The sequence below is a fragment of the Ornithodoros turicata genome, chromosome 8 (assembly GCF_037126465.1).
Source record: "Ornithodoros turicata isolate Travis chromosome 8, ASM3712646v1, whole genome shotgun sequence".
Classification (NCBI taxonomy): Eukaryota; Metazoa; Arthropoda; class Arachnida; order Ixodida; family Argasidae; genus Ornithodoros; species Ornithodoros turicata.
This window is the reverse complement of record NC_088208.1, coordinates 6,018,030-6,045,200: the sequence shown is the minus strand read 5'-3', so window position 1 is coordinate 6,045,200 and position 27,171 is coordinate 6,018,030. Positions and strand designations below refer to the sequence as shown.

Here is a 27,171-nt window from a genome sequence, read left to right as displayed (position 1 = left end):
CGCTAACAGGTTCTTAAATGTCAATAGACAGAGAAGACTGCATTCCATAGGGAGCCATCCCATGGTACCACAGACCCTATACATACAAAGAACGGTATCGGAACGAGGTCAGTTGTCACGCATGGGTCACGTACAAAAGAGTTTGCTTTTGCCAGCTATTCTGGGAAGAAACTTCCAGAGAACATTCTATCAGACAAGCTGCACAGTAGAATCGAAAGCCTTTTTTTGACAGACAAGCCAGGCTTACACATAGGGTTCCAACTGAGCTACACCTGCCGAATAATTTTTTTGAGATTCGGCATGTCCTGAAAAGCTCCGAATAATACTACTGCACACGGTGCTACATGCCGAAAATGCTGGTACCCGGTTGCACTTTTCTTCCTAAAGGACATCACATTTTTTTTTTTTTTTTTTCCTTCACCTTGTTTCCAGTTGGAATGTAGGGAATAGCTAGCCCCTAGTTCAGGGGAAGACGTCCCTTCTGTAACACTTTGATCAGTGTATCAAGAGGGTTCAGGTAGATGTGGAACCCTCCAACAAAGGAAAGAAAATTATTTTCTTTCTCAATGTCCACCTACCAAGCTGCTCCCGTCCCTCCCCAGTGAATATAGAGCTGCCAGTTTTTCAGCATCTATCTTTGAAGCAAACGTTTCAAAATACTGAAAATATCCAAATATGAGAAAACATACAAATGACGAAAAAAAAAAAACTGCTGGATCTCCCGAGGAATAAGTGCCAAAAAATACTCGCGAAATTACAGTACACAATATATAAATGCTGTCAGTGAACCCGATGCGCTTCCATGGGTTTTGGAAAGGACCTGCCGAACTCGATAGCCTCGGATCCTGACTGAAGATGAGGTGACTGCTCTGGTGTCCGTCTCTTTGCAACAGTGCCACACCACGTTTGAAGACTGTCAGCAGTCGCTGTTGTTGTGAGGAGATGGATCTTGAAGGAGCAATGCTGCCAAACGGACGGTGCACGGAGTGCATTGTGACTTCATACTTTCTCAATACTAGAATTAACTTTACTCTTTTGAATAGTGCCAGTAATCGGAGAGGCGCAGGCTTGATTCCTGCCACTGAGGCTTGTTCCAACGACTGCCACCACGAAAACCATGGGAAAATTTTTTTGAGATGAGGCGAGGAAAACTTTATGAACGCGCACTTTATGAAAACTTTTCGCGCGCGTACACGGGATATCTTTCCTTCTTTCCGCAGCTTCTGTCTCTCATCTGGGCGGGGACTGCCCTCCTCTCCCGACGCTGATCTGACGCCCGACTGCGCGTCATTCGCATACCCGCAACTGAACCTCAATTTCCGCGCAACTTTTATGGGTATAACAATCGTTCCACGAAGCGTTTTCTGTGATTGACTAGGCCAAATCCTCCAGCAAGAAGAAGAAAAAAAAAGAATAACGTTACATTGACAAAGCAATTTCATGAGTTCAATTTCGAAAATGTATTTCAATGGCAAATTCATGAAACTATTTTCTATTTGATGACAAACTAAATGTCCAGAAGAAATTTGATTACCCACATTTTTCCGTTAAGCCGTTTTCTTATAATGGTCAAATGACACGTTTCGTGCCGCACCCTGTATGCACTCACGCTTGAGATATATGCATTTACATTGGCAGTCGCCAGAGATGGGCGTTTGTCCTCACTAGCCTCGCCCTCACCTCAATTTTCTGTGAGAAAAATTTTCCTCACCTCACTTCAAAAAATGTTTTTCGAAATTTCCCTCACCTCACATCAAAAAAGTTTTTCGAAATTTTCCTCACCTCACCTCAGCTCAATTTTTTAAAGCTCTTTGTGTATTCGATGTGAAGATTGTGTATTCGATGCGCGTTGGCTTTTAGTGACTGCCAATGTAAATGCATATACCTCAAGAGTGAATGCATACGGGGTGCGGTACGAAACGTGTCATTTGACCATTATAAGAAAACGGCTTAACGGAAAAATATGGGGTAAACAACTTTCTTCTGGACATTTAGTTTGTCATCAAATAGAAATAGTTTCATCAATTTGCCATTGAAATACATTTTCGAAATTGAACTCATGAAATTGCTTATCAATGTAACGCTATTTCTTTTTTTTTTTTTTTTTTCTTGCTGGAGGATTTGGCCTAGTCAATCGTAGAAAACGCTTCGTGGAACGATTGTTATACCCGTAAACGTTGCGCGGAAATTGAGGTTCAGTTGCGGGTATGCGAATGACGCGCAAAGTCGGGCGTCAGATCAGCGGCGAGAGAGGAGGGTAGTCCCCGCCCAGATGAGAGACAGACGCTGTGGAAAGAAGGAAAGATACACCGTGTACACGCGGGAAAAGTTTTCATAAAGTGCGCGTTCATAAATTTTTCCTCGCCTCCCCTCAAAAAATTTTCCCATAGTTTTCCTCACCTCACCTTAAAATGCTTTTGAAATCTTTCCTCACCTCACCTCAAAAAATTTTAAAAGATTTTCCTCACCTCTCCTCAAAAAAAATTTAAAAGCTTTTCCTTACCTCACCTCAAACTTTTTTGAAAATTTTCCTCACCTCACCTCAAACATCACCAGAAAAAATGGCCCTCACCTCACCTCAAATATCGTGAGGTGAGGGTGAGGAAACCCTCAGCTGGGGGGGGGGGGGTCGAATCCGAACACTGGCTGTGCAGTGTGAGGTTTTCTCTGGGTTTTCCGAAGACTTTCCAGACGAATGTTGGCACAATTTCCCCTGAAGTTAGAACAGGACACATACTGAACCCCCCTCCTTCCTGCTGTCCTCTCACCAACCGTACGCCGCCCATAGCCACAGTTGTTTCGCGGCGCTAGCGCTGAACAAAAAAAAAACTTTGTATCCAACGGAACTGTATTTTCCTTTCGACCGCCACACATCAAAATAACAGTGAAGTATAAAACAGTTCAGTATAAAATCGACAAGAAAAAATGCATGTAATCAAAACGTAAACGCGTGTGTTTGGGTTCGGGTGCATGAACAGGTTGGCAACACTGGATGGTGTTTGCGTCACGTGGTTTATGTTTACTTTCAAGTTGCGTTCGGCGTTTTCGGCTTCGAGAATGTCAGCGAGCGCGCCGATGTGACTGCTGCGCGCTTGACAGTATCGTCATAAAACGAACTGTTCTTTAATCTCTGTTCTGACAAGAACGGTACCAATTGTTAAGAATGTCGGGAGCAGCTGCCTGCAGTTCATGAAGACAATTCGCCACATTTTAAATATGAGCGACAGGGCATTCGAAAATGAGTTTCAGGACTACGACGACACCTCCGACGTCGTACTTCCCGAAGGAAAGGTAACTTAACTTCATTCTCCATCATTGACTTCACTTCATGTACGATCTCACGCATGCGAGGTTGGTTTCTATAACTGTGTCCCTTACCGATTTGCAGCTCACGCACCGTTTCCAAACCGAAGTACGATCGAACATTTTCAAACTTGTCGAAAAATTAGACAAACACTTGACCAGAGGCACTGACTGGAGTGACAGCTCCGTTTATACCGGGACAACAGGTAGGCTATGTTGCCTCGCCCATAGAATAACTCTACGTATATGCTACATTAAATTAGCTGCGTAGTTGAAACCCTACAATATTGCCTGCATCCGTAGCTACTTACGCATTCTAAGATGCTACTAAGCCTGTGATTGCACCTCAATAACCACAGAGAAAATTACAAATTAGGTTACATAGTTACAATTACAAGTTAACCTTCGTTCTGCTGTTTAGTGATTTATCCAAATCCCCCCCCCCCCCCAAAACGTTCAGCGACACCTCCCTTACTTTTTCACCTGTGTACCACTACAGGAGGTTCCCTTGCGATTTCAGCTTTGGACACATGTCGGTAATGATATGTTAAGCTGTAATGATGCGACTATAATAATGCCCCCCCCCCCCCCATTTTTTTTCCAACACCCCCTTCATGCTTGGGATTCTGGATAAACCACTGCTGCTGTTGCATTCGATCGAGCTCCTTCTAGCATTGTTTCTTTTCTTTTTCGTCTTTTTTTTCTTTGTTTTGTGGCTTTCTTACACTGTGTACTTGATATGAATGAGAGGATTGATTGATGGGCGTCTATTTTGTCCAAGGCATTGCACTCCTGTATATTCACCTGAGTGACGTCTTTGAGGACGACTCGTATCTGGCAAAGGCCCTGCCTTATGTGCAAAAGCCCCTGTCTTCTCTCCGTGGTAAGCGGTTTTCCTTCCTGTGCGGTGACCCAGGACCTCTAGCAACGGGTGCCTACATCTATCACCGCCTGGGCAAGAAGGAAGAGTCCCACAAGCTCATCAAAAAGTCAGTCTTTTATTCTCTTGCAGTTGCTCAAGTGGGACGTAGGTGCTCGGTTTTTGTTGCGAATCACTCCGTTTGCCTGTTCTCGTTGGCCAGTGGTGTGTTTTCAGAAATGGGGACCCATTTAAGACTGAAGCGCTACAACACTGGAGAAAAGGGGCTTTTTGAGTGGTGTGTTTTCTTATTCAACTCTGGCAACTCTGAGGTACTCTCGATTAACCCTGACTTGGCAAAAAATTCCAGAGTGTAGCAGAAATGAGTTGATAATTCTCCGGCAAAAAAATAGCCAGAGTAACCCCAGAGTAATAAGCCTTCTCTACTCTGCTTCCGGATAGAATGAGCTGGTTCTATAATATGTCGTACACATGCACGTTCGGCTTTGTCGTCTGCTATACGTGACATTTGGCACTTAACTTGTGCTTGGTCTCAACGAAATTTTGAAATGCTTTGTTTGGAGTTAGCTTACTATTAGTATTATAATAATCATTATTTAACCAATCACTTGGTGGGAGGGACAGGCAAAAAGCTACAAAAGTAGCTTGACAAGGCCCACCCCTTTCCATTGACAATGAACAATAATTTAGCAAAAAAAAATGTTGCGGTCATTCGGTCTAAATAATAAATTTTATAATACAGGTACAGTTTAGGAAAATGTTCCGCGTGTGTCCTATAGGTAAAAGATGGGATAAAAACTGTGGAGCATGTGGTTCTTATTTGCAAGGTTTTTTTTGGCTAAAGCCGCATTGGTTCTCAAATCCCATCACTTGTCGACTGTATTAGGTGTACATTATTTACTGGCAGACCATACACATGTATGATGTAAATATCGTTGGAGTGTGACAATAAATTATGTGGGGCCTGATGCAATGCAAATAATAAATTGTTGTACATTATTCCATAACTCTTCCGTTTGTAGGCTGGTGGCTCTGGCAGATGAGGTCGTACCACTGGACTCGGATATCCCGGATGAGCTACTCTACGGTAGAGTGGGCTATCTTTTTTCCCTACTCTACGTACGCAAGAACATCTCCCATTCAGCCGTAGACGATGGCTTGGTCCGACAAGTGAGTCTATTCGAAGACATTTCTCGAAAAAGTTGGCAGTACACTCTTAGAAACGAGCTTCACCGCATAGCATGCTCCTAGCCAACCATAATCCTGAATGATATCGTTATGTGACCTGATTTGCTGGAAGCGGGAGGCGTACACCTTTTTTTGTGACAATTATGAACAGCATAAGTGTCACAAAAAAGGCCTCCCGGTTTCAACAAATCAGGGCAGATTACGACATCATTCGAGATGATGATTGGCTAGGAGCGTGCTATGCGGTGAAGTTCATTTTTAAAACGGCCGGTGCCGGCTGTGCTGTCTGGGGTTTTTCCTGTTTTTTTTCCTGGGTTTTCCTCAGACGCTCTCAGACATATGTCGGCACAGTTCCCTTGGAAGTCTGCCCAGGACGCACATTCCCCCAGGGCGTCAGTCGTGACGTTGCCCACATACGTGAGGCCGACAACGGCAAGCCCTTTCCTTTGTAGAGAGAGGACAGGTAGAGAGAGGACAGCAGGAAGGAGTTGGGGGACATGACGGTTAGTATGCATCCTGGGCCCGACTTCAAGGGGAACTGAGGCCAATATTTTTCTAGAAACTCTTCCGGGAAAACCCAGGGAAAACCTCAGACAGCACAGCTGGTGGTAGGATTCAAACCCACCACCTGCCAGTCCTCAGCAAGACTTTGGCTTTGACCAATGAGTGGAGGCCTTTCCTCACTCAGCCATATTGCTGGTCATAAGTTTCTTCGAAGCATTTTAAAGGGTTTATTAAAGCGAGGGTTTTAGCACACGTTTGACCATCTTACGACTACACCCCTGAATGCAATGAAAAGGCACCTGAGGTATTTTCATGTGCCTACGAACGACGTTGGTCTATATAATGCCACGCTGAAGAGTAAATAAAAAAGCACACACATAGCCAATTCGTAAATATCAGAACATATAACATAAGTATGAGGAATTTCTTTCCTCAGAGTAATCCCAGAGTAATAACTCTTCCCCGCTCTGCTTCCGCATAGGATAAGCTGATTCTATAATATGCCACAGTGGCCTAGAGAAATGTTGTCTGCTACTAGGCTGTCGTCTGCTACTCGGCTGTTCGGGGTTTTAATAAAGCCTTTCTCCTTGCTTGGTAATGCTTCGGCCACTCCTTCTATCCCCAATTCTCCGGGAGAACTGGCGAAACAGGTTTACGGCGGCAAAGGGACAAGGCGCTGACCCCCACTGACCGGCGAACCAGAACGAGTTCTCCTTATACCGTCATCGGTGACGTGGCATCATTCCTCCTCATCCTCATTATAGCTGGAGTGGCGAGTTAAGGGTGAACGTGCGGAGCTACGTTTATGTGAATTTTTTTCTGGGAAACAAATTGCACACATCAAAACCTTTCGCGCTATTCAGTATAATGACACACACACTTTCATCAGATGTCTTAATCTGAAATTTTTTTGGATGGCCCTCTGTACTCCTTTAAGTGATACGCACGTCTTCCAAGATGCTACAGCATCTTGGACTAAAGCTTTAGTAGTCTGTAGTGATTGTCACATCGCTAGCCTTTTCATAACCGACAAATGCATCTTAGAAACCGACGATGAGGTTATTACCCTTGTTTCAGGTGATGTCATCGGTGTTGAAATCTGGGCAGCAGCTGGCCAAACAGATGAAGATATCATCTCCTCTAATGTACCAATGGCACGACAGCTACTACCTGGGGGCTGCACATGGTCTGGCGGGCATACTGTACATGTTACTGCAGGTAAAAAGTGCTGCAAAAAGCACGCACTGCGTTTTTGTTGAGCCTCATTTATTTAAAGGTACATTCTCTTAGAACTAGGGCTGTGCAGATTGTGTCTGTCAAGCTAAATCGAATGTGGAGGACCGCCCAATCAAATATGAATACAGATTGAATAATCCAGCAGATATAAAGTGCAAACATTTTATTTTTAACGAACAAAAGATGGTACATTGATTGTCAACAGTCACTGCTTACTGTATTTACTCGCATATTTTACACCGTCACCTAATTTTTCGCACCCCTAGTTTAGCACGAAAAATGATAAGAAAATAAAATATTGCGTAATTTGCGCACCCGCGTTTTTGCGCACTGATATCTGGCCTGTGCAGCTCTGCTTTTCACTTACGATGCTGTTTTTGCAACACCGGCAGTGGTACTGAAATTACTGTGGTGCTTTTGTTTGATTTGCGCGCGCTTTCCGGCGATGGTTCACTGACGCGATGAATGAAACTGTTGCTTGAACTACAAAACTCTGAAAGAAACGCTGGACAAACCCATGGCGAATTCGGGTGGTCATTTCGTAGCAACTTTTTTTGCCAGATCTCGAGCAGTCATGTTCGCTTGGTCAAAATGAAGCAATCTCGCATGTTCGCGTGGCGCTTTCCGAGCGCTCAGAATTTGCCAGCGAGCACTTTTTTTTGCCCGGTCTCAAAACAGTCTAGCAGCAGATTGCCCAACTGTATCCGGTGTCGTCATCATCCGCACTGCAACGGTGGCGAGTGCCCTCATTGGCCCGCATGTTGAAATCACGCGGTTTAGCAGACGACAGAACTCGAAGACTGGCGACCGCGACACCCCTAGCTTGATCCAAGTACCTAAAACCGCTAGATTCCTAGCAATCATGTGCGGGTGGCAACGGTCACGTGATCCAGCTCGGTCGCCGACCTAGCAATTTCCGAGCGCTCGGCTGCGTTGCTACGAAATGACCACCCGAATTCGCTAACAGTATGAACTTACAGCACAACATGACAAAGTTGGTGAACATAGCCTGCTTTTGGTTGTCAGGTGTGACTAGTGGCATCTTCTAGCAGCGTTGCAGTGTCTCAACATATTTGATATTTCACCTGTAGGGGAGTGGTAGTGGGCCCTGGCATTTTGCCTCCCAACCGTCGGCAGTTGCGCGTTATTTGAGTATACAGTCGCCGTCCGATTTTTCTGACTCGGCGGGGATCGCGCAAAAGTCCGAATAATCGAGCAGTCTGAAAAAACGAATTTCGCTTCAAAATAAACTTTACTAAGCCCTAGTGGGCTGGAAAAATATGTCGATGCTTTCGTAACGCGCTTCTAGCTCTGCCTGATGACATCAGCTTCTATTTCCCGAAGCGACATTTCGTCAATGTACACTGTCAAAGGCACCGCCGTCATCAAGTCCGCAAGTCAGCTTCACTTGGCGCATGCGTGCTTTAGGTGAAGCTCGCTTTACAGCGCCGTCGCGCGACTCGCGGGCGGAGAGCACGTGCTGGGCCGCTGGCCAAATCGAAGACGCAAAGGCGCCACGACAGACCCTTCTACTCAGAGGAATGGAAAATGAACAATTATCACTGCCTATTATTTTGCCTCAATATTCTAGTTGGTTGATTTCTTTCGATACGAATTTTGGACGATACCGATATTAACCCGTCACCCCAATAGAAAAATTCGCTGGTTGGGCAAACAGAGTCCGCAATATCGAGTGACGGAGCTGCACAGCGTCCGAAATTTTGGACGCTCTTATACATTAACTCTATGGGACCCACGGCCGTTCCGTGAACGGGTCCGAATAATCGAGCATGTCCGAAAAATCGGAGTCCGAAAAATCGGTCGGCGACTGTACTTCTTTTGTGCTTGCGCAGTGCGGTGATAACGTCAATATGGGCTCTACCAGGAGCCGATATGCCCGGCATACAAAAATATTGAGCCATTTACTCGCATTACTAGCATTCACTTCTACCATGCATAATGTAAAACCCCGAGACTAGGGAACACGAAAGGACAGACACAACACGAAGTCTCAAACACAGCTGAAAATTTTTACTTCACATACAAGAATATACAGGGTGTCCCAGCTAACTGTGAACATATTTTTTAAAAATATATATATAACACTTTTTCCAAGATGAAATCAATTGCAATATAGCATATGCAGAAGGGCACTCCCTAGGAGGGCGTTAGCAAAGTCCAAAGGCAATGTCTTAATTAACTTTCATTAATTAACTTTTTAATTATAAAAGCTACAAAGTTGTCCCAATGAGAACATCTGTTCCTTTCGGTCACCTGATATCATAGCCGTTTTCAGAACAAAAATCCGTTCTATAGATCGTCCGCAAAAAATTCGTGAAGGAACGCCATATTTTTTCTTTATTTTGTTCATTGCGCTTCTTGGAAGACGCGTCTTTCCTTCACCCCCAATGTGAGAGGGAGAAAGAGCACACTATCGCCTCTCGCGTCCTGGAAAAAGATCAAAAAGGAAACAGAAAATGCAACCCAAGATACGGCCAGTTCTGATGGGCCCGATACATTTGTTTTTGTTTTGTTTCCGCAAGTTAAAGCTCATATTCGACGCATGAGGCGGCACTGTACTCCTTTCCCCTCTCATGTTGGGGATGAAGGAAATATGTGTCTGCGAAGATGCGCAATGAACAAAATAAAGAAAAAATGGCGTTCTTTCACTAATTTTTTGCGGGTAATCTATCAAACAGATTTTTGCTCTGAAAACGGCTACGATATCAGGTGACCGAAAGGAATCGATGTTCTCATTGGGACAACTTTGTAGCTTTTATAATTAAAAAGTTAATTAATTAAAGTTAATTAAGATATTGCCTTTGGACTTTGCTAATGCCCTCCTAGGGAGTGCCCTTCAGCATATGCTATATTGCAATTGATTTCATCTTGGAAAAAGTGTTATATATATTTTTAACAAATATGTTCACAGTTAGCTGGGACACCCTGTATACACAAACAGAGGGAAGAGAGGACAAAATAGGAGGTCAGTTCGGGAGAACGAGAAGTCTGCTCAAGGTTTTACATTATGCATCATCTTCACCAGCTCGCTTGCTTCCTAGCCATTTTTTCATTATACTACCAGGTTCATTACTAGCGTTCATTACTAGCATGTGCTAATGACACCCAAAGCTCCAGCGCTAAGCTTTTTTACATAGCAATTTCAATTTGTTTCAATAAACTATAAATAAAATAAATAAATTGGGATCTCATAACGAACGTTCTCGCGCAGTTTGCGCACCCCCAATTTTTCAGACTTTTTGGAAAAAAAAGTGCCCAAATTATGCGAGTAAATGAGGTATACTTTCGTGCAGCAACACTAGTTGTTCAACATCCTTTTCAACGTGCTGTTTAGACAGGTCATTCCAGCAATTTGTGACAGCGTTGCCGCATACAGAAAGCGATACTTTTGGGCTGGTTAAGCCAGGCTTGGGTACTTGTGTTGCCCAGTTGTTCTCCACCAAGCGAGGGAGTTGTCATGTTGTGGTAGCAGTGATGGCTCCAAGTAATCTCCAGTGACTCCAAGTGACTCCAGTTTTTCAGTGCTTTGTGTGGTGTGTAATTTATTTTAGCTCTCCAGTACTGGGTGTTTTAGCATTTTTAATATGGACTACTGAACCTCCCAATTTTTAGACCCTTTTTGACTCCAAGTACTTCTCAAGCTGGTGACTTGTGAACGTTTCGGTCGAAGATGCTGTCCTTTCAAACACTTTCCACATGGCAGATTTGTCTGAACCGGCTATGTTTGCCTTCCGAGTAGTTTCTTTTTCAGAAACCAGGAGCTTCAAAAAATTATTTTTAAAAACCTGTACATCACAGAACTTTGATGTACAGTCGAGCCCGTGTATTGCGATCCTCGATATAACGATAACGCCGATATTACGATCAAATTGCTGTTTCCCGTCCGCTCACCCGTTGAACAGCAAGGAGAGCTGGGCCTCTTGGTATGAGATCATAACTTCATCATAACTTCCGAGATCATTACTTCCGGGAGAAGGACGGAGAGATACGGCTCTGCTTCCAGTAAAGGTTTATTGAAAAGTACACGAAGTGCTTAAATGCTAACTGGAGCCCCCCTCCGTGGGCCCTGCCCTGCCATTTCCCGGCACTCTTGCATTCACGTGCATATACAGGGTGTCCCAGAAAACGTACCATTGAATTAAAATAACGAAACTACACCACCTAGTATCATGCGGTCAACGGTATTTGTACTTAGTAGGTTTTCGCCACCTCCTGATGTGAATACCATGTAGCGTAAGGTTTACCGTGTAAATATTTGTTAACCGAACTCTGAAATTTTCCAAGTAAAGGTCGCTTTCTTACCCCACCAATGTGAAGGGTGTGCCGAATTCACTCAGATTAATGATAATTGACAGGATATTAAGGATTGTTCACTGTAAAGGTTCTGTGGTATTTTTTACATCCTCGTTCTTGCACAGTGGTTCAAACAACATGGTTCCATTTTATTTTTCGAGTGGATCCGCTTGGGATTCCAGCTGAAATTTTTGCCTGGGTTGAATTGGGTGGAGGGGGAAATATCAGGTGTAATTGGGTATAATCCTACAAGTCAGGCCCTGTTGAGAAGATACAAGTTATGAACTGGTCCATGCGTAAATATGATGTTCCGTTGTGTTTGTCTGTTTCTGTGTCCCAGCCTTAAAACAGTTCATTTCCTTGAGCATGCATAATGTCATGCTGCGCAAATATTCCTCTTTGCCTTTGTGTGCTTAGTAATGTAGCACAATACAAAAAGCAACACTGAAGCTTCCTTAGTTTAATATATACAAGCTTTCGCAGCGGGGGGGGATCACGCTTCATCACGTACAAGCTTGCGAAAGCTCATATATATTAAACTAAGGAAGCTTCAGTGTTGCTTTTTGCATTGTGCTACATTTCACATCGGACTTGACTTCCCCTGTTTCACCGAGATTCTGCTATATGCCTAGTAATGTAGTAATTTGTCTCTGCTCATTTTACCTATTTTACCTATAGGCCAAAGAGCAGTTGAGCCCGTCAGAGATGCAGTCCCTGATACAGCCGAGCATACGGTACTACCTTGGCCTGAAATACCCATCTGGGAACTTTCCCTCTTCCTTGGGGAGTCAGACGGACAAGCTTATTCACTGGTGCCACGGTGCCCCCGGAGCCATTCATCTGTTTGCATTGGCGCACACTGTGAGTGATGATAGCTCCTACATTCAAAGGGTTCGCATACTGTAAACATAATTTTATTCGCGATTAATTCTAGAAAATTTTGCGGCCGCTAAAAAGCCACAAAAAATTTTACTTGCGAAAAAAAAGAGGCACAGTACCTTGATAGATTGATGCATTGCATTGATGCATTGACCAGACACTCTCTGTCACGTAAATTGTCACGCAGCAACAACAACTACTTTATTAGGAGATGATGACTGGGGAGTTTCATCGCCGGGGGCGATACTCTACCTCATTGCTGGTGGTGATGCGAGGAATTAAATAATGAGCCCCTTCACTATAAGGATCCAAGTCCTATGGTATCCAGTGTGAGGAATTACTGTCCTACAACTAGCGCCACCTAGCCATTTACCCGCTGGAACTGCCAGAATGCCGTGCCTGAGCTTCTTGTTGATATTGCTGTCTCACGCCGACCGGAGACATGTGTGTTTCGGCGCCGTCACTGCTGGCGGACGCGGGTTGTCATTCTTTTGTCAAGTGCTCTGAACTTTCCCCGCCATGTGATGTACCTGAGTGAGTCTTCGGACTTCCATTTTCTTTACTTATTCGCGGTAAGAAGCCGCTCGAATAAACCTTGAAGTTCTCAGCTACGCCTTCACGTTCTCCCATCAACGCCCCACATCTCACACCAGAAAGGTGAAAAGAGCTTTGAGGGCAGAGCATTGGTGGGCTGGATGTGGCCAGGGACCAAGCAGTTTTGTGAGAGAGAGAGTGGGCGAGAGTTCATCTCGTTAAGGGATGCGGAGAGTACGGTATGGGTAGTGTGGGCAATGGAGAAGAATGTGCTCTAGATCTTCTACAGCACCGCAGTGTTCGAGATTTTTCGGACGCGTTCGCGGAACGGCTGCGGGCCCCATAGAGTTAATGTAAAACAACATCCAAAATTTCGGATGCAGTACAGCTCTGTCGCTCGATATTTCGGACACGGTTTGCTCCGCCCGCGAGCGTCCCGAGCTGTCGCCAGCTCACCACGTGCACACGACGCAATGCGAAGGTCAAGGAAAACAAACATAAAAATTGAGGCAAGAAAATAGGAAGTTACTGTTCATTCCCCAGTACTCTGGGTGAAGAAGTCCTGTCGTGGCGCTTTGTGAAGCCGAGCAGGTGCTGCCCACCTGCGAAGTAAAGCGAGCTTCATCCGAAGCGCGCATCCATTAGGTGAAGCCGACTTGCAGAATGGTGTCGCCTAATGTTGCCAGAAGTTGTCCTGATACGTTCCCCCCCCCACGTGTTCGGGATATTGACGACTGGCAGTCTCCTAGCACATCCGTCAAACTCGCAACTAATGAAAGCGACTGGGGCACTTTCGCCCGTATACAATATCGCTTCGGGATGTAGTAGCTGTACAGTGAAACCCGCGTATAACGACATTGACGGTAATCGCGAATTCCATCGTTATACGGGCTACATCGTTAAACAAGGGCTGACCTAAATAGCGCGTCCCCGAAAAGTCGCGCGCCGCCCCGCGTGTAGCAAAAGAAAAAGAAACAGATGCTTAAAAAAAACGCGAAGCTGTGTGACATCGCAGTGGCTTGGGAAAACAGCGATCAGAACTCGTGGAGGGAACCAGACAACATAGCAGGACAACTTCTGGCAACACTACACGTCACCATTCCGCAAGTCGGCTTCACCTAACGCCTGCGTGCTCTAGGAGAAGCTCGCTTTAGAACACTGTCGCGCGACTCGCGGGTGGAAAGCACGTGCTAGGCCTTTTGAATCATCTCGCGAATTTGAGCAGCATTGGCCAAATACGGAGACATAAAAGCGTTACCACCTACCTCTTTCACTGACAGTATTGGAAAATGAACAGTCGCTGTCTATTTTCTTGCCTCAATTTTTATTTTGGTTTAATTCTTTTGATGTGAATTTCGGATGATACGGATTTTTTTCCGCTACCCCGTGAGATTCGTAGCATCGAGACTCTACTGTATCTTATCGCGGCGAAAATCGCCGCGTGGTTACGCGCACGGGACAGCGTCCAACATCGTTATACGAATACTCGGAACCGCGGTCTCCATCGCTATACGCGGGTCGTCTCCCCATAGAACCAACGTATATTTTGACGGTAAAATCATGAACCATCGTTTTACTAGGGATATCGTTATACGCGATATCGCTATCCGCGGGTTTTACTGTAGATGTAGATGGAAGCAGAAACGCTTTTCTTGAAGGCACACGCGAGAACGCTCCCGGCAAAGCCTAACGTTGAATTCGTTCACGGTGAACTTTTGTGATGCTGCCATGTTACTGGTAGCTTTGGCTTCCAATACCACATCCCTTTTGAACATTGTTGTGTAAGCAACGCGTCTAGATGCCATTCTCGGTTGGTGAGCAACACTCACCACAGACGGCACGTCTCACACAGTCTAGCAAGCACAAAGAGAGAAAGCAGAAAGAAGCTTGTGTCCAGCGTGCACGTGCTTCGCTCTTTCCCATGTGCTCGGAGGAGTGTCATGTGACGCGTTGCTGTGAACCAATCACAGCTGAACAGGAAGAGGCCAGAAAGAGGGTATTGCGAATGCTCAGGGTAGATTGAAAGCACGAGGCCTCTGACCTCTGATAGCGGACACGTGGGTGTCTAGGCACCGCATAATATGTGAACCTGCAATATAATACGAACCTGCTCTTTAGGATTCGCTTTATATGCCGCCAAATATATTCCATGAAAAACACATGATGCTGAGGGAAACAGCAGGTTCCGTGACAAACGCTAAAGCTAGGGGCTATAGTCGTAACTCACGATACTTGTCACAAGAATGTGGAGTGTCACTTGCTTCTACAGTTAGCAGGGGTTGACTACAGCAACTGTAAAACCATTAATGTTCAGGAACCCGTAAGTATAGATAGAAAGATTCCTGAATTTGAAAGGCACGAAAAAATTTCGAGCAGAAATTAACGCTTGGGAAAACTATGCTGCAATCTCAAACTTTATTTTCGCAGTTGGTTCACAGGTTGCTAGTAAACATTTGAACCACTTTTCTGTGCAAGTGTGTTTTTCTGTCGGATACAGCACTGTCAATTTGGGGCTTATCGGGAAGTAAAGTATTCAAAACATGAATTGTAATGTCCACAGTTCATGAAATCTAGTGGCTGTGATTATGTGTTATGTGCCCGTAAGAAATTTGTGCGGTGAAATTAAAGTTTTTTCACAGCACTTCTCAGATACGTCCTTGGATGACTCAGTGATGTCCTTGGAAATATTGTTACGAAAATTTAGAAGGAAAGCTGAGAAAGCACAAAGGCTTCTAGCTGCATTGATTTTCTTGCTAACTATGATGGCAATTGTGTTGAAAGAAGTAAAATAGATATTGCCAAGATATGTTTGGTAACGTTGACTGCATCAAGTGGAATGTTAACGCTGAAATATCAGAGCCAATTCCTACTCCGGCTGCAGGATTAAGTCGTGAATGTGTTGTGTGTCTGTGTGTGCCGTTATTCAGAATTACATACCAAGGTGCATTTCTTCACCATATGTTAACTGAAGGTGCACTGGCAACGATTTTTTATCATCCGGAGACCATACAGCACTCTTTCACTCGCTCGCACCATATGTCTCATAAGTAAATAAGATTTCTGCGCGCGAATACCCGCGGGTACCCGCACAGATTTGTTCTTTGTGGGTACACATTTCCGTGTCGTCGCAGCTTGCGTGGGTATGTACCTGTAATGCCCGCAGGCACAAAACCAATCCGATTTTTGCTGTATGACCCGATTCATTGCGAACCTTTGGCCCAAAATACTTTCCAAGACTTTCTATTTCCAATTCATCATCTCAAAATAAAGTTGTTGTTGTTTGCCACATAGGGTTAATTTTGGCTATTTTTAGACACCTCGACTGGTGCTCTTTGCATCAGTAAGCCGGCAACCATGTCAGCAGTCTCCACAGCGTACACGTTGGGAAAGGGGCTCGCTAACGGACATTGTCCCCCGCGTCAGTGAATCATTTCGCGCTATGACGATCATGTCGCATAACTGAAACATCCGTACGCATTGGGCTGCGGGTATGTCGGCGGGTATGCGGATATGTGCCGGGATGTGCGGGTGCGGATGCAGGTTGTGCCAACGACATTACTGCGGATGCGGGTCGTGTCCCCGCGGGTGCGGTGGGTGTCATCTCTACTCATAAGTCCAGGCAGTGCAACTTTCATGAAACTGTATTACTGGGGGAAAAAAACTTTCAAACATTACCTAGCATAGTCTGCTGGAGGATCCAGTTTGAACGTTTGTCCACATGTCAAACTCAGCTTGTCGGACCATACTGCCAGAATAGTCACAACACATACTGCCATAACTGCACATACTGTTAGAGCATCAGACCATACTAGCTGCCCAAACTAGCAAAGGTATGTAAATTATAGGGGTGTGCAAATCCGAATATTTTAAGTCGAATCGAATATCGAATATTCGTGCAAAATTTACAATATGTGACTTTCGCACTAAAAGTTTTCATTTTGTAGCTCAGGGCTTTAGTGGAATTTTTCTGGCATTAACTCTCACAAGAGAAACATGCAATTCTTCTGTTTAAGCCACTACTCTTTAATTTTACATGAGAGTGATTCCTGCTTTTCAGATGAGCCTACACTTACTGCAGTACTGGAGTGGTTACCTTCATTTCAAAATTTTATGTCAGGCAGTAGCATGTTATACGGATGAGGCTGTAATTGTTTCAGACAACCACAGGCCATTTGCGAAACAAACGAATTGGCATCCTGCCTCAGCTTTGCCATGACCACCATTTAGTTTCTTTGCACTGACCCTAAGAAGTTGCACAACTGAAATTTTAGACATAAAGGACATCTTTAAGACACCCTTCTTGTTCGTGGGCTGTAGTCATTATTCGAGAGTCCTAACTTTTTAAAGGCAACCCACAGTCATCAAATCAAAGTCCCTCACCGGCACCGCTAAACTGCATGTGGGAGGGGCGCCACCCCTTTCACAGACGATGTCTACAAACCAAACCTTGGATAACGGTATCTTAAACTAAACACCGTCCCGCCTGTGTTGGTCCTGCAGCAAGGGCAATTTCGTAAAGCAGGCTTCACCTCATGCACGAAAGCATCAGGTGAAGCCCACTTTCAGGTTGTGTCGTTCATATTCGTGGAATAGTCGAATATTCGAAAAATCGAATATTGGATATTTGATTCGCAAATCGAATAGTTCGAGCGTTTGATATTCGATTCGAATTCGAGAACTTTAATATTTGCACACCCCTAGTAAATTGTGAGACAAATGCACTTACTATATCTTCTTTTTTGTGTGTATCGACAAAGGTCTTTGGAGAGGACGCTTACCTGAGTGGAGCTCGTCGATGTGCAGACGTCATTTGGAGCCGTGGTCTGCTGAAGAAGGGCTACGGCATCTGCCACGGAGTGTCAGGAAACGGCTATGCCTTTCTACGGATGTTCCAGCACACTGGGAACGCAAAATACCTGCACAGAGCTGCTAAGGTGAGACAGGATTACCTTTTGCAACCTGAATGCAATCGTGTTCTCATTGTTTCACCCATGAGAACCATTTTCATGTTAAATTTTTAAGGTACAGTCATCTAGAATTGGATGCGAGATGTGTGCGCAACAGAGGCTAGAGCAGTGCTGGGACGGTTATAATAGCGTTGTTACGCGATTATCGACTCCACCTCTTGTATTGTACGTTCCACAATGCTATTCCAGGTAAATGAAACTGAAAATAATTAGAGCCTGAAGTTTTCGGGATTTTTTTTTTTTTTTCTAAATTTGGGGAGTAAAAATTGGGTAAATAAAGATGTGGTCTAAATTCGTGCGAATTCCTTGTGGAAAAACTCCCACTATTCTAAATTCGGGGAGAAATCAGGCTCGGTTACTCAAACTAACAGTACTGGTTTCGTACAAACTGTGACGTAACTGCATTTGCTGCCAAACAAGTTAGTGTGTGTGCATTCCTACAGATATCTCAGTGAGGGCAATTTGCTGGGTAAAAACCTGGTTTCACCCTAAAGAGGCAACCTCCAAATCGGGGTGCAAATTTGAGGAAGAATCTGGTTAAACCCTAAAAGTTCAGGCTCTGAAAGCAATCCACGCGTTATCTTCATTGGCAGTCGGGACATTTCGTCATTACGACGTATCCGTTCGTAATTTTGACGCGAAACTTTTCATTACATACACCTCACAATTAGTGCGCATAAAGAAATAGCTGTTATTGAATTGAATAAAGAAATTATAGTTGTTATTCTTCCTGCGTTGCATAGAGATAGTATGGAAATAATGAACATTGAGTACAGAATATATTACCTGCTTACAGTAGCCTACCAGCCCCACAAACACCGACCCCTTTAGAGCCCCTTTAAAAAATTTAACATTCATGCGAGTGGGTCCCCCGATTTGCTGTATGGTCTGGAAACCATGCCACATTGTTTTCATAGGAGTTCTGACAACACACAAAGCATTCAACTGTACATTATGATAGCCGTCTTTCATGTGGTGTTGAGTGGCTATGAGAGCTGTCGGGTGGTCAAAATAAACTAAGTATCTCCCCAAATAATTTGGAAGCTAGTGGTGGCGCTACTCATCGGCCCGGTTATTGCTTCCTCAATTTCTACAATACTTCAGTTTACCAAAGTATATTTGTACAAGCAGTGGAAGTTCCACAAGAGATGCTTTCTTCTAAAGTTGATTATTATCATCATTCTGCGCGTTTTCATAGGAGCTATTGCTGTCGTCTGCTACGGTAGTCGTACGTCCGCTCCTGCAGGTTCAGAATTCAAATTTCCATTGTCCAATCATGATGTAGATCTCGCGAGCCGATGAGTAGCGCCCGTAGCGGATCGTGCGGATGAGCTCCTCATAGGGTGGCCGATTATGACATGGTCGTTGTAATCTAGTAGGTCGTGCCGAAAATATGTCAAAATGTTGAAAGCCTTATATGCGTTACAAAACGTTCCTTTTATTCTTACCCTTGCAGTTCTGTGAGTGGTGCTTCGACTATGGCCAGCACAACTGCAGGACCCCTGACAGGCCATATTCACTTTTTGAAGGTGAGCATTTTTGTGGTGGTGCAACCCACGACCGAAACGAATTAGTCTCGGATGCTGATTTTCGGGATGTCACGAGCTTTACTACCAAGTCAATACCAAGCTGCTCAAATCAAATTCAAGTCGAAAGTCTGTAGAGTACTGTAATTTCACGCGTATAAGCCGCACTGCAGATAAGCAGCAGGACGCATGTTTTAAGAACGTCTTGAAAGTTTTGGGGCAGATAGGCCGCGCTCACAGATAAGTCGCGGGAATACGACACGACTGATACGTGCGACAAAGGAGACCGTAGAGAAGATCATAAACCCTGTGGTCCATACTTAGAGCCTGAAGTTTTAGGGTTTAACCCGATTCTTCCCCGAATTTGCACCCCGAATTGAAGGTTGCCTCTATAGGCTGAAACCCGATATTTACCCGGCAAATTGCCCTCACTGAGAAGTCCGTAGGAATGCACACTTAGCTTGTTTGGCAGCAAATGCAGTTACATCACAGTTTGTACCAAACCAGTACAGTTAGTTTGAGTAACTGAGCCTGATTTCTCCGCGAATTTAGCATACTGCAAGTTTTTCCACCCGAATTCGCATGAATTTAGAGCACATGTTTATTTACCTCATTTTTACCCCCAAATTTAGAAAAAAATATTTCCCGAAAACTTCTGGCTCTATCCATACTCAGGGGTTGGCATGGTGTACAACAAAGGATTTACAGTTTTAATGTTCTACCATGATCGGATTGTGCCCTTGTTGTGTGTTTTTCATGGATCGATGGGTCAGTGGCCTTCCAGAAGACATGATCACTTTTGGGGGGAAGACACCAGGAAGGTCAGAATACTCGAATGTGGACGCGTCCCTGTTACGCGTTGTTCCTGCATTGGCAGGGCGGTGCTGTCCCAGAGACACTGTCACTACAGCCAGGGTATGGGGAAAATACCAGGAAAAAATAGTCATGAGATAAACTGCACCAGTGGATAAGCCGCAGAGCCCCTGTGAGAAAAAAATAAATAAAATTGCACAGAAGCCGCGGCCAGTACGCTTGAAATTACGGTACATTACCCTGCATATGTGACATCTACGGTTTCATTGTACGGTTTCATTGTTGGTTACTCTGGGGTCGTGCTGAAGTGTAGGATGTGGTGTGTTAGAATCGTGCCACCAGCTCTGCTGTCTCAGGTTTTCCCCGAGTTTTTCGGGAGACTTTCCAGACAAATGTTGGAACTAGGGATGTGCCAACTGAACCCGCGAATCCTCGAATCCTAGGCAGGGATTCGAGATTCGCAAATCCGAATCCCATTGTCCGAAAGGGCAAATCGAATCTTTCGAATCCACCAGCCACGTTGGTTTGTTTCTTTTTAAAATCGACCCCTCCTAGCCTGCTTGGCCGGCGGCCCCCAGGGCGCACCAAAACCACAGCATAGTAAAGCTCCGACATTAGAAGTTTAAAAGTAACGCGGTTTTGCTTTGATTGTTTTTTAGTTTTATGAAGGGAATTCAGACTGCTGAGTTCATGTATTTCCTGTAGTCGACGAACAACATGTTAAATAAGTTACACTTAGGAAAAAGTATATGGGTACGTCGTCTCCCATTTGCTTTTTTTTTTTTTATTATTTATTATACAAATATATAAAATTCTGTTTCAATACACTTTTCAGTCGAAGAGTTTTTTCCCCGGCTTTTTAAACTCTTTTTTTAAAGAAAGGATTCGAAAGATTTGAGGTTCGTAAGATTCTTGGATTCGGATTCGGATTCGAGAAATTGTGGATTCGTCCCATCTCTAGTTGGAACAATTTGCCACTAGATGCACTTTATCCCTTCTTCCTCCCATCTGTCCATGTTTGTACACAGCTCATAGCCATAGTAGCTTCGCGGGCCAAACACTGAATAAAAAAAAAGGGTATCGCAAAATTCCTTGCAAGAGGGTTACACTGTCGGAATGCACGATTTCGAGACCTCCAATTGTTCCTTGCATTGCATCCCGGGTGCCTATTGTCATGGGCAGGGTGTCGAACCGAAACGTTTTTCGTTTCGGTTTTCGTTCCGGTTCTATCATAAACGGTCCGGTACCGGTTTTGCTCCGAAGCAAAAAAATAACGGTTCATACCGGTTTTGAACCGGTTCTGCTTCTGGTGGGCATATTCATTCCCAGAAAAAAAAAATGTTGCAAAATGCAAACCCCTTTATTCTGCACACATGGTGTTTAATATTAATATTGAAAGTGAGAGTGAAATTGGTAGCTCCTGGTTCCTGTAGGTGACTGTCTGTTCAAATAGGCTTTCCCCTTTCTTGAAGCCCATGATACAGACGGACTTGTTTGTCGTGATGTCATACGTAAAGTACTTTCTTGCTGGATTGGTGCGATCGCGTCCCATCCGAATGTCTGTTGCTGCTTCCTAGCCAGCAAGCACCACCGCACGAGTACGACGCAAATCGATCAACACCTTCACTTACAAACGCGCTCGACGGCTCCGTTTTCTTTTCTTCGTGTCCTGTCCACAAAAGAAGCGCCACTTCGTACGCGCTTGCCCTCGCGGATACGTAAATGTATTCAACTTCCAACTTCGCTGTTCTCAAACAAGGGACGCGTTGCGCGACATTACCGATAGAGCATTACGCTACGAGAACATTACGCAGCCCCCTTTGGTCGTGTTTAGTTAAGGAGGGTTTGGGCGGATGAAATTAAAACGAACTCTACGGCACATTGGTAGAGAGTCACAACCGGTCACATGTACCTGTAAGTCTATGTGCGCGAACGATAAAGCGTTACCAAGGGGTCATAGTATACCGACATACATTCCACCGTAACCGTAACCCTCGTAAAGTATCCGTGACATGACTTCAGAACACACAACGTCAGTTTCATTCGCTCATTCGTAAGTCCAAACCGGAGAAGCTTTTTCTTGGAGCGAAAACTGTTCAATAAATTTTTCGGTTTCCCTCCTGAGCGAAAAAAAACGTATACGGTTTCAATTCCGTTCCGGTTCACACTAAAATAGCGGTTTTTTTCGGTTTTCGGTTCTGGTTTTCGGTTCGCTCCGACACCCTGGTCATGGGAAAGAGAGAAGTGCCCTCCATGTGTGGTTTTTCAGTGATGTTCGCACCTTGTTGACTTTGTGCTGAGAGAGGAGAAATTGAAACAGTTTGGAAACCCTAGTCTCCCTTCTGATAACAAAGTTGTCATAGTTGAAAGCAGTGCTATGCTCTTTCCCATGCCCGTTGCCCCAGAGACTCTCCCCTCTTATGACATAAGTGTGATGTTTGTCTGTAAGGGAGGCGCTTGAAGGCACTGCACCCACTGTACGTGGGTGCCGGAGTTGCTGCCTCATTGCATGCATTAGGATTGAAGTCAGAATGAAGTGCAGCGAGCAAGCTCGAGCATCTAGTTGTGCATGTTTTACGACAACACTTATACTTTGCATCCACCGTTTAGTAGGACATTTTGCTAAGACTTAGTATTGGAAATGACTAGAGGTGTGCAACTATTGAAAATTTCGAATACAAACCAAACACTCAATTTCCAATTTGTATTCGAAACACTCAATTTGAATTCGAAAATTTGATATTTGAGCAATTCCATTATTTTCAAATATAGTTTAACCTCTATATAACAAAATTTAAAATGACCACAGTTTAGTTCGTTAAATAGAATATAACTCGTTAAATCGAACTTGTCGAGAAAAAAACTGTAGAAACGTGCCGACACGCGCAGCCAATTCTAGCATACATCATTCTTAGAGTCTGAAGTTTTCGAGAAATATTTTTTCTAAATTTTGGGGGTAAAAATCGGGTAAATAAACGTGTGCGCTAAATTCGTGCGAATTCGGGTGAAAAAACTTCCAGTAGGCTAAATTCGGGAGGAAATCGGGCTCAGTTACACAAAGTAACTGTAGTGGTTTGGTACAAACGGTGATGTAACTGCATTTGCTGCTAAACAAGTAAGGTAGTGCATTCCTACAGACATCCAAGTGAGGGCAATTTGCCAGGCAAAAATCGGGTTTCACCCTAAAGAGGCAACCTTCAATTCGGGGTGCAAATTCGGGGAAGAACCGGGTAAAACCCTAAAACTTCAGGCTCTAATTCGTTCTGTGGCAGGACTGGCTTCAAAAGTACGAATGTCACTCTTATTTTTTAATATCATACATGTTTTATAGAGCACAAACATCATCGCAGTACTTACGGGGCCATTCAGGAGTCTGAGAAAAAAACACACTTTTGCTTGAACCGTCCTTTCCCATGCAACCATGGAATGTTTGTGACTTGTGAATAGCAATGTCGTTTTTCTTTTCGCCCTCGCACATGGCATATCTATTCTCGCAAATTTCTTGTCAAGTGACAAAACCGGTAGTTTTTGGAATACGCTAGTCACAGAGAACCACAAGGAACAGATCAGAACATGAAACTGAAACGGGAGCTACCACCTGGCTCCTGTGATAAAAGCGATGAGTTGAATGCCCAGAGGAGATGCACTCCACTCACTTTACTGCACGTCATTCCAACTCCAGTGTAAGGCTGCCACATGCAATATAGTACGTAGACCAGTCACTTGCCTATCATGGCGGATGGGGTGCTTGTGAGTGAGTGTGTCCCTTTCCAGTGAACATGACATGATAGATCCATAACTTAAAAACCCGAGACTGGGGGACAAAAAACGACAACACAGACACTTTTGTCAGACACATTTGACAGCATAATGTAAAACCGTGAGACTAGGGAACACGAAGTCTCAAACACGGCTGAAAACTTTACAGACCAGAAATATGCACACAAACAGAGGGAACCCACAATTCAGGACAAAACAGGAGGTCAATTCATGAGATCGAGCACTCTGCTCAAGGCCGGACCGAGGATTATGGAAAAGGTGCTGACAGAGTTCCCACTAGAGATGCAAAATTTCCGAAAATTTTGAATCGCTCGAAAAAAAAAAAAAAAGGCTCTTTTCGGGGGCTGTTCCGAAAAATTTGAAAAAATGGAAACAAACGCGGTTACTACTGAGTCGAAGCATTGCAGGCCAAGCCACAGCATACAATGAGCTAGAAACTTCAGTAGTGTTCACCCTCTAGGCATAAATGCAGAGCAGAGCATCCCATGGGACTGCTGTCTACTCAGCGATAGGTAATTGGAACAGTCCAGGTGATGGCGATCGCTTGGAGCAGCCAGACGGAGCTCTAAGTTGGTGGCTGTTGGCGGATTACAGGCACCTAAGGCACTGTTGGTGGGTCGGAACGCATCAAAGACACGCAAATTTACATTTTTTAAATTTTGTCGCCTGAAAATTTTGAGCTATTTTTCCAGAGATGAGGAAAGAAACCGAAAAATAAAACTGTTTTCTACCCCAAAACTTCTGGGTTTTTTTTTTCGGGGCTTCGCATCTCTAGTCCCCACAAGTGGTTATACAAGGAGGGGTCTCTGTCAAAAGCCTTCTGTAAGGGTCCACTTCAGAAACCTTTACAATTGTTTCATCCCATAGAGGGAAGCAATCTGAACATTCCTCCAAATGCTTAGCAAGTTCGGAGTTCGAAGTTTATTTTTTTACTTTTAATGAACGCTCTCTCAAACCATCATTTAAGCAATGTACTTTTGACAGACGTTTTGTGTCCCCCAGTCTCAGGGTTTTTCAGTTATGGATCTATACCACCAGCTCGCTTGCTACCTCTCTATCCTCTTGTTATGACATGATAGGTCGCATGACAGAGTGGGGAGCTTCCGTGCACGATGCTCTGGAAGTCACTCTGAAGTCATATTCCTGACCCTATTGTTCCGAGTACCCTACTGTTGGGTGTTTCCTACTTCCACAGACTGAAATCCCATCCCACTAATGGCAAATTCCATTGATCAATCTAGAGGTTTTTTTTCTTTCTTTTTTTCTGGGGTGTGTACATCACACATTCTTCAGTGAAAAGTTGTATATAGTACTTGTTATACCCCTGTCAGACGGGCACATATACGGCCTTAACGGCCACGACCGTAAATGCATACTGTCATTAACTTCTTGCCAGACGGTCAGCGATAAGGCCTTTGTGACAAAACTGAGGTAGAAGGGCAACGGCATTCCCGCAAGACAGTTTACGACATTCCATCGAAACGGACCAAGCCTCGTTACCAAGCACGCCATAAACAGGATTTAGTACATTTAATTCAATTCGAAATAAAATGCTTTTTACCCGACGTAATGTTGTCATCTTTTCTTTTTCGTGTTTTTCTGGCGTTTTTGCACTTTGCTTCGCTTTTTATCCCATCTGTACATGTGTTACGTTTGTAGTCACACCCTCGAACCACTGCACACGGCATCGCACAGTGTCGTCTGCATCCAAAGAGTCGGACGCCACTCAAAAAAATATCCAAAGCACTTAAAAGCAAATATAGTTTGCTGTTCTATATTTTGAAAATACACCAACAAAACGTTGTTTTCCTGTACTTTCAATAAGAAAAAGTGTGATTTCGCTACATTACATTCAACGTTCACAGACTTGTTTATCGACGTGGACATCATCGATAAAATGCCTTCACGGATACCGTCTGGCAGCTCCCCAGAGCCTAGGGCCGTATGTGACTTACGGCCATTTCGCAATGCCGTAACTTTAAGGGCCGTATATGTGCCCGTCTGACAGAGGTATTAGTCCACAAGGAAGGTCATGAATGTAATTTTTTTTCTTTTTCTTTTTTTATTGTTCCAGTGTCTCCTTAAAATAGGTAGTAGCACTCAATTAGAAATGACATTGTAGATATGTAGACATGACGACTAATGAGAAGCATTTTGTTTTTAAAGGTATGGCAGGAACCATCTACTTCATGGCAGATATGCTGCAACCAGAAAAGTCTGCATTTCCAGCATTTCAACTCTTCTGAATTGCTCCTGCAATTCAGATGTGCTGTAAGATTTTGCACAAATAAAGTGTGGATGCCAATTGTAACCAAAGCGGAAGGGCTGTGTCTCACGCCATCGCGGGACAAGGGATTGTGATATACTTGGCCCCAAGCTGTGCCAGATAAATATGAATGGCGGTCATTTGCATGGGTGCAAACCAGCATTGCAAGTTTTGCAGCAAAGAGTGTAGAATATCAGCACTGGAAATAATCAGAGTGTGAGATCATGTGAGGCAAATCCACCGGTCAGCTAAGGGATATCGCATGCTTATGCGAACCAATAACTCTGGCTGCTTGTTTAGGTTTTTGTATCCCATCAACTACTACACCTAGAGAAATAATGATTGTTTCCTCAGTATACTGTGACGTGCGGTACCATTTTAAAAGCAATAAAAACCTCAGTGCCCGGTTTTTATCTCTTTTTAATGTGGTACAATGCTTGCATCACGTAGTGAACCACTTGTATCAACGTTGTCACAAAATCTTTGTGCAGTTGAGTGAGAGAGTTACTGATCTGCTGAGGGACAATTTGAATGTCCCGCTTAGAAGTTGTAGTGACTACTACTCAAAGTCGGTGACCCTCATGGATAGTGGAAAATCAACTTCAGAAGTGCGCGCCATTGAGGGTAGCCCTGTTGGTTAGCCGCGTATGTGAATGTTTTTCAACCCACACTATGTTGCGAGACTTTATAATGCAATCATAATACATACGTGCAACTTACATAATGTCCTAGTAAGAATGATTTTGATATCTAAGCCTGCACAACGAATGTTCGAGTTGTGTCACAAAAAGTTAGCTGCATCTGCATCTCTTGAAGACTAGTCAAAGCATACAGGCAAATTACATAGACGCAGTCAAGCTGGTAGATAAGCTCAATGGCCCGAGTTTAGGAAGGATGAAAGGATGGACGACACTACTGAGAACTGTAGTGAATGACACAAAATATATACAGAAGGCTTTTGGAGAAAACAGGGCATGTGTC

At 44.2% G+C, this 27,171-nt stretch overlaps 1 protein-coding gene across 1 annotated transcript; it reads left to right on the top strand.

The window, feature by feature from the left end:
* Positions 1-3,000: 3,000 nt before the first annotated feature.
* LOC135366424 (lanC-like protein 2) lies at positions 3,001-26,240 on the top strand. Its single transcript, XM_064599116.1, has 9 exons — positions 3,001-3,291; positions 3,389-3,509; positions 4,085-4,292; positions 5,206-5,353; positions 6,953-7,093; positions 12,104-12,286; positions 17,596-17,772; positions 19,262-19,334; positions 26,091-26,240. The coding sequence occupies exons 1-9, from the start codon at positions 3,190-3,192 to the stop codon at positions 26,168-26,170; spliced, it is 1,233 nt and encodes a 410-aa protein (XP_064455186.1). The 5' UTR covers positions 3,001-3,189; the 3' UTR covers positions 26,171-26,240.
* Positions 26,241-27,171: the final 931 nt, after the last annotated feature.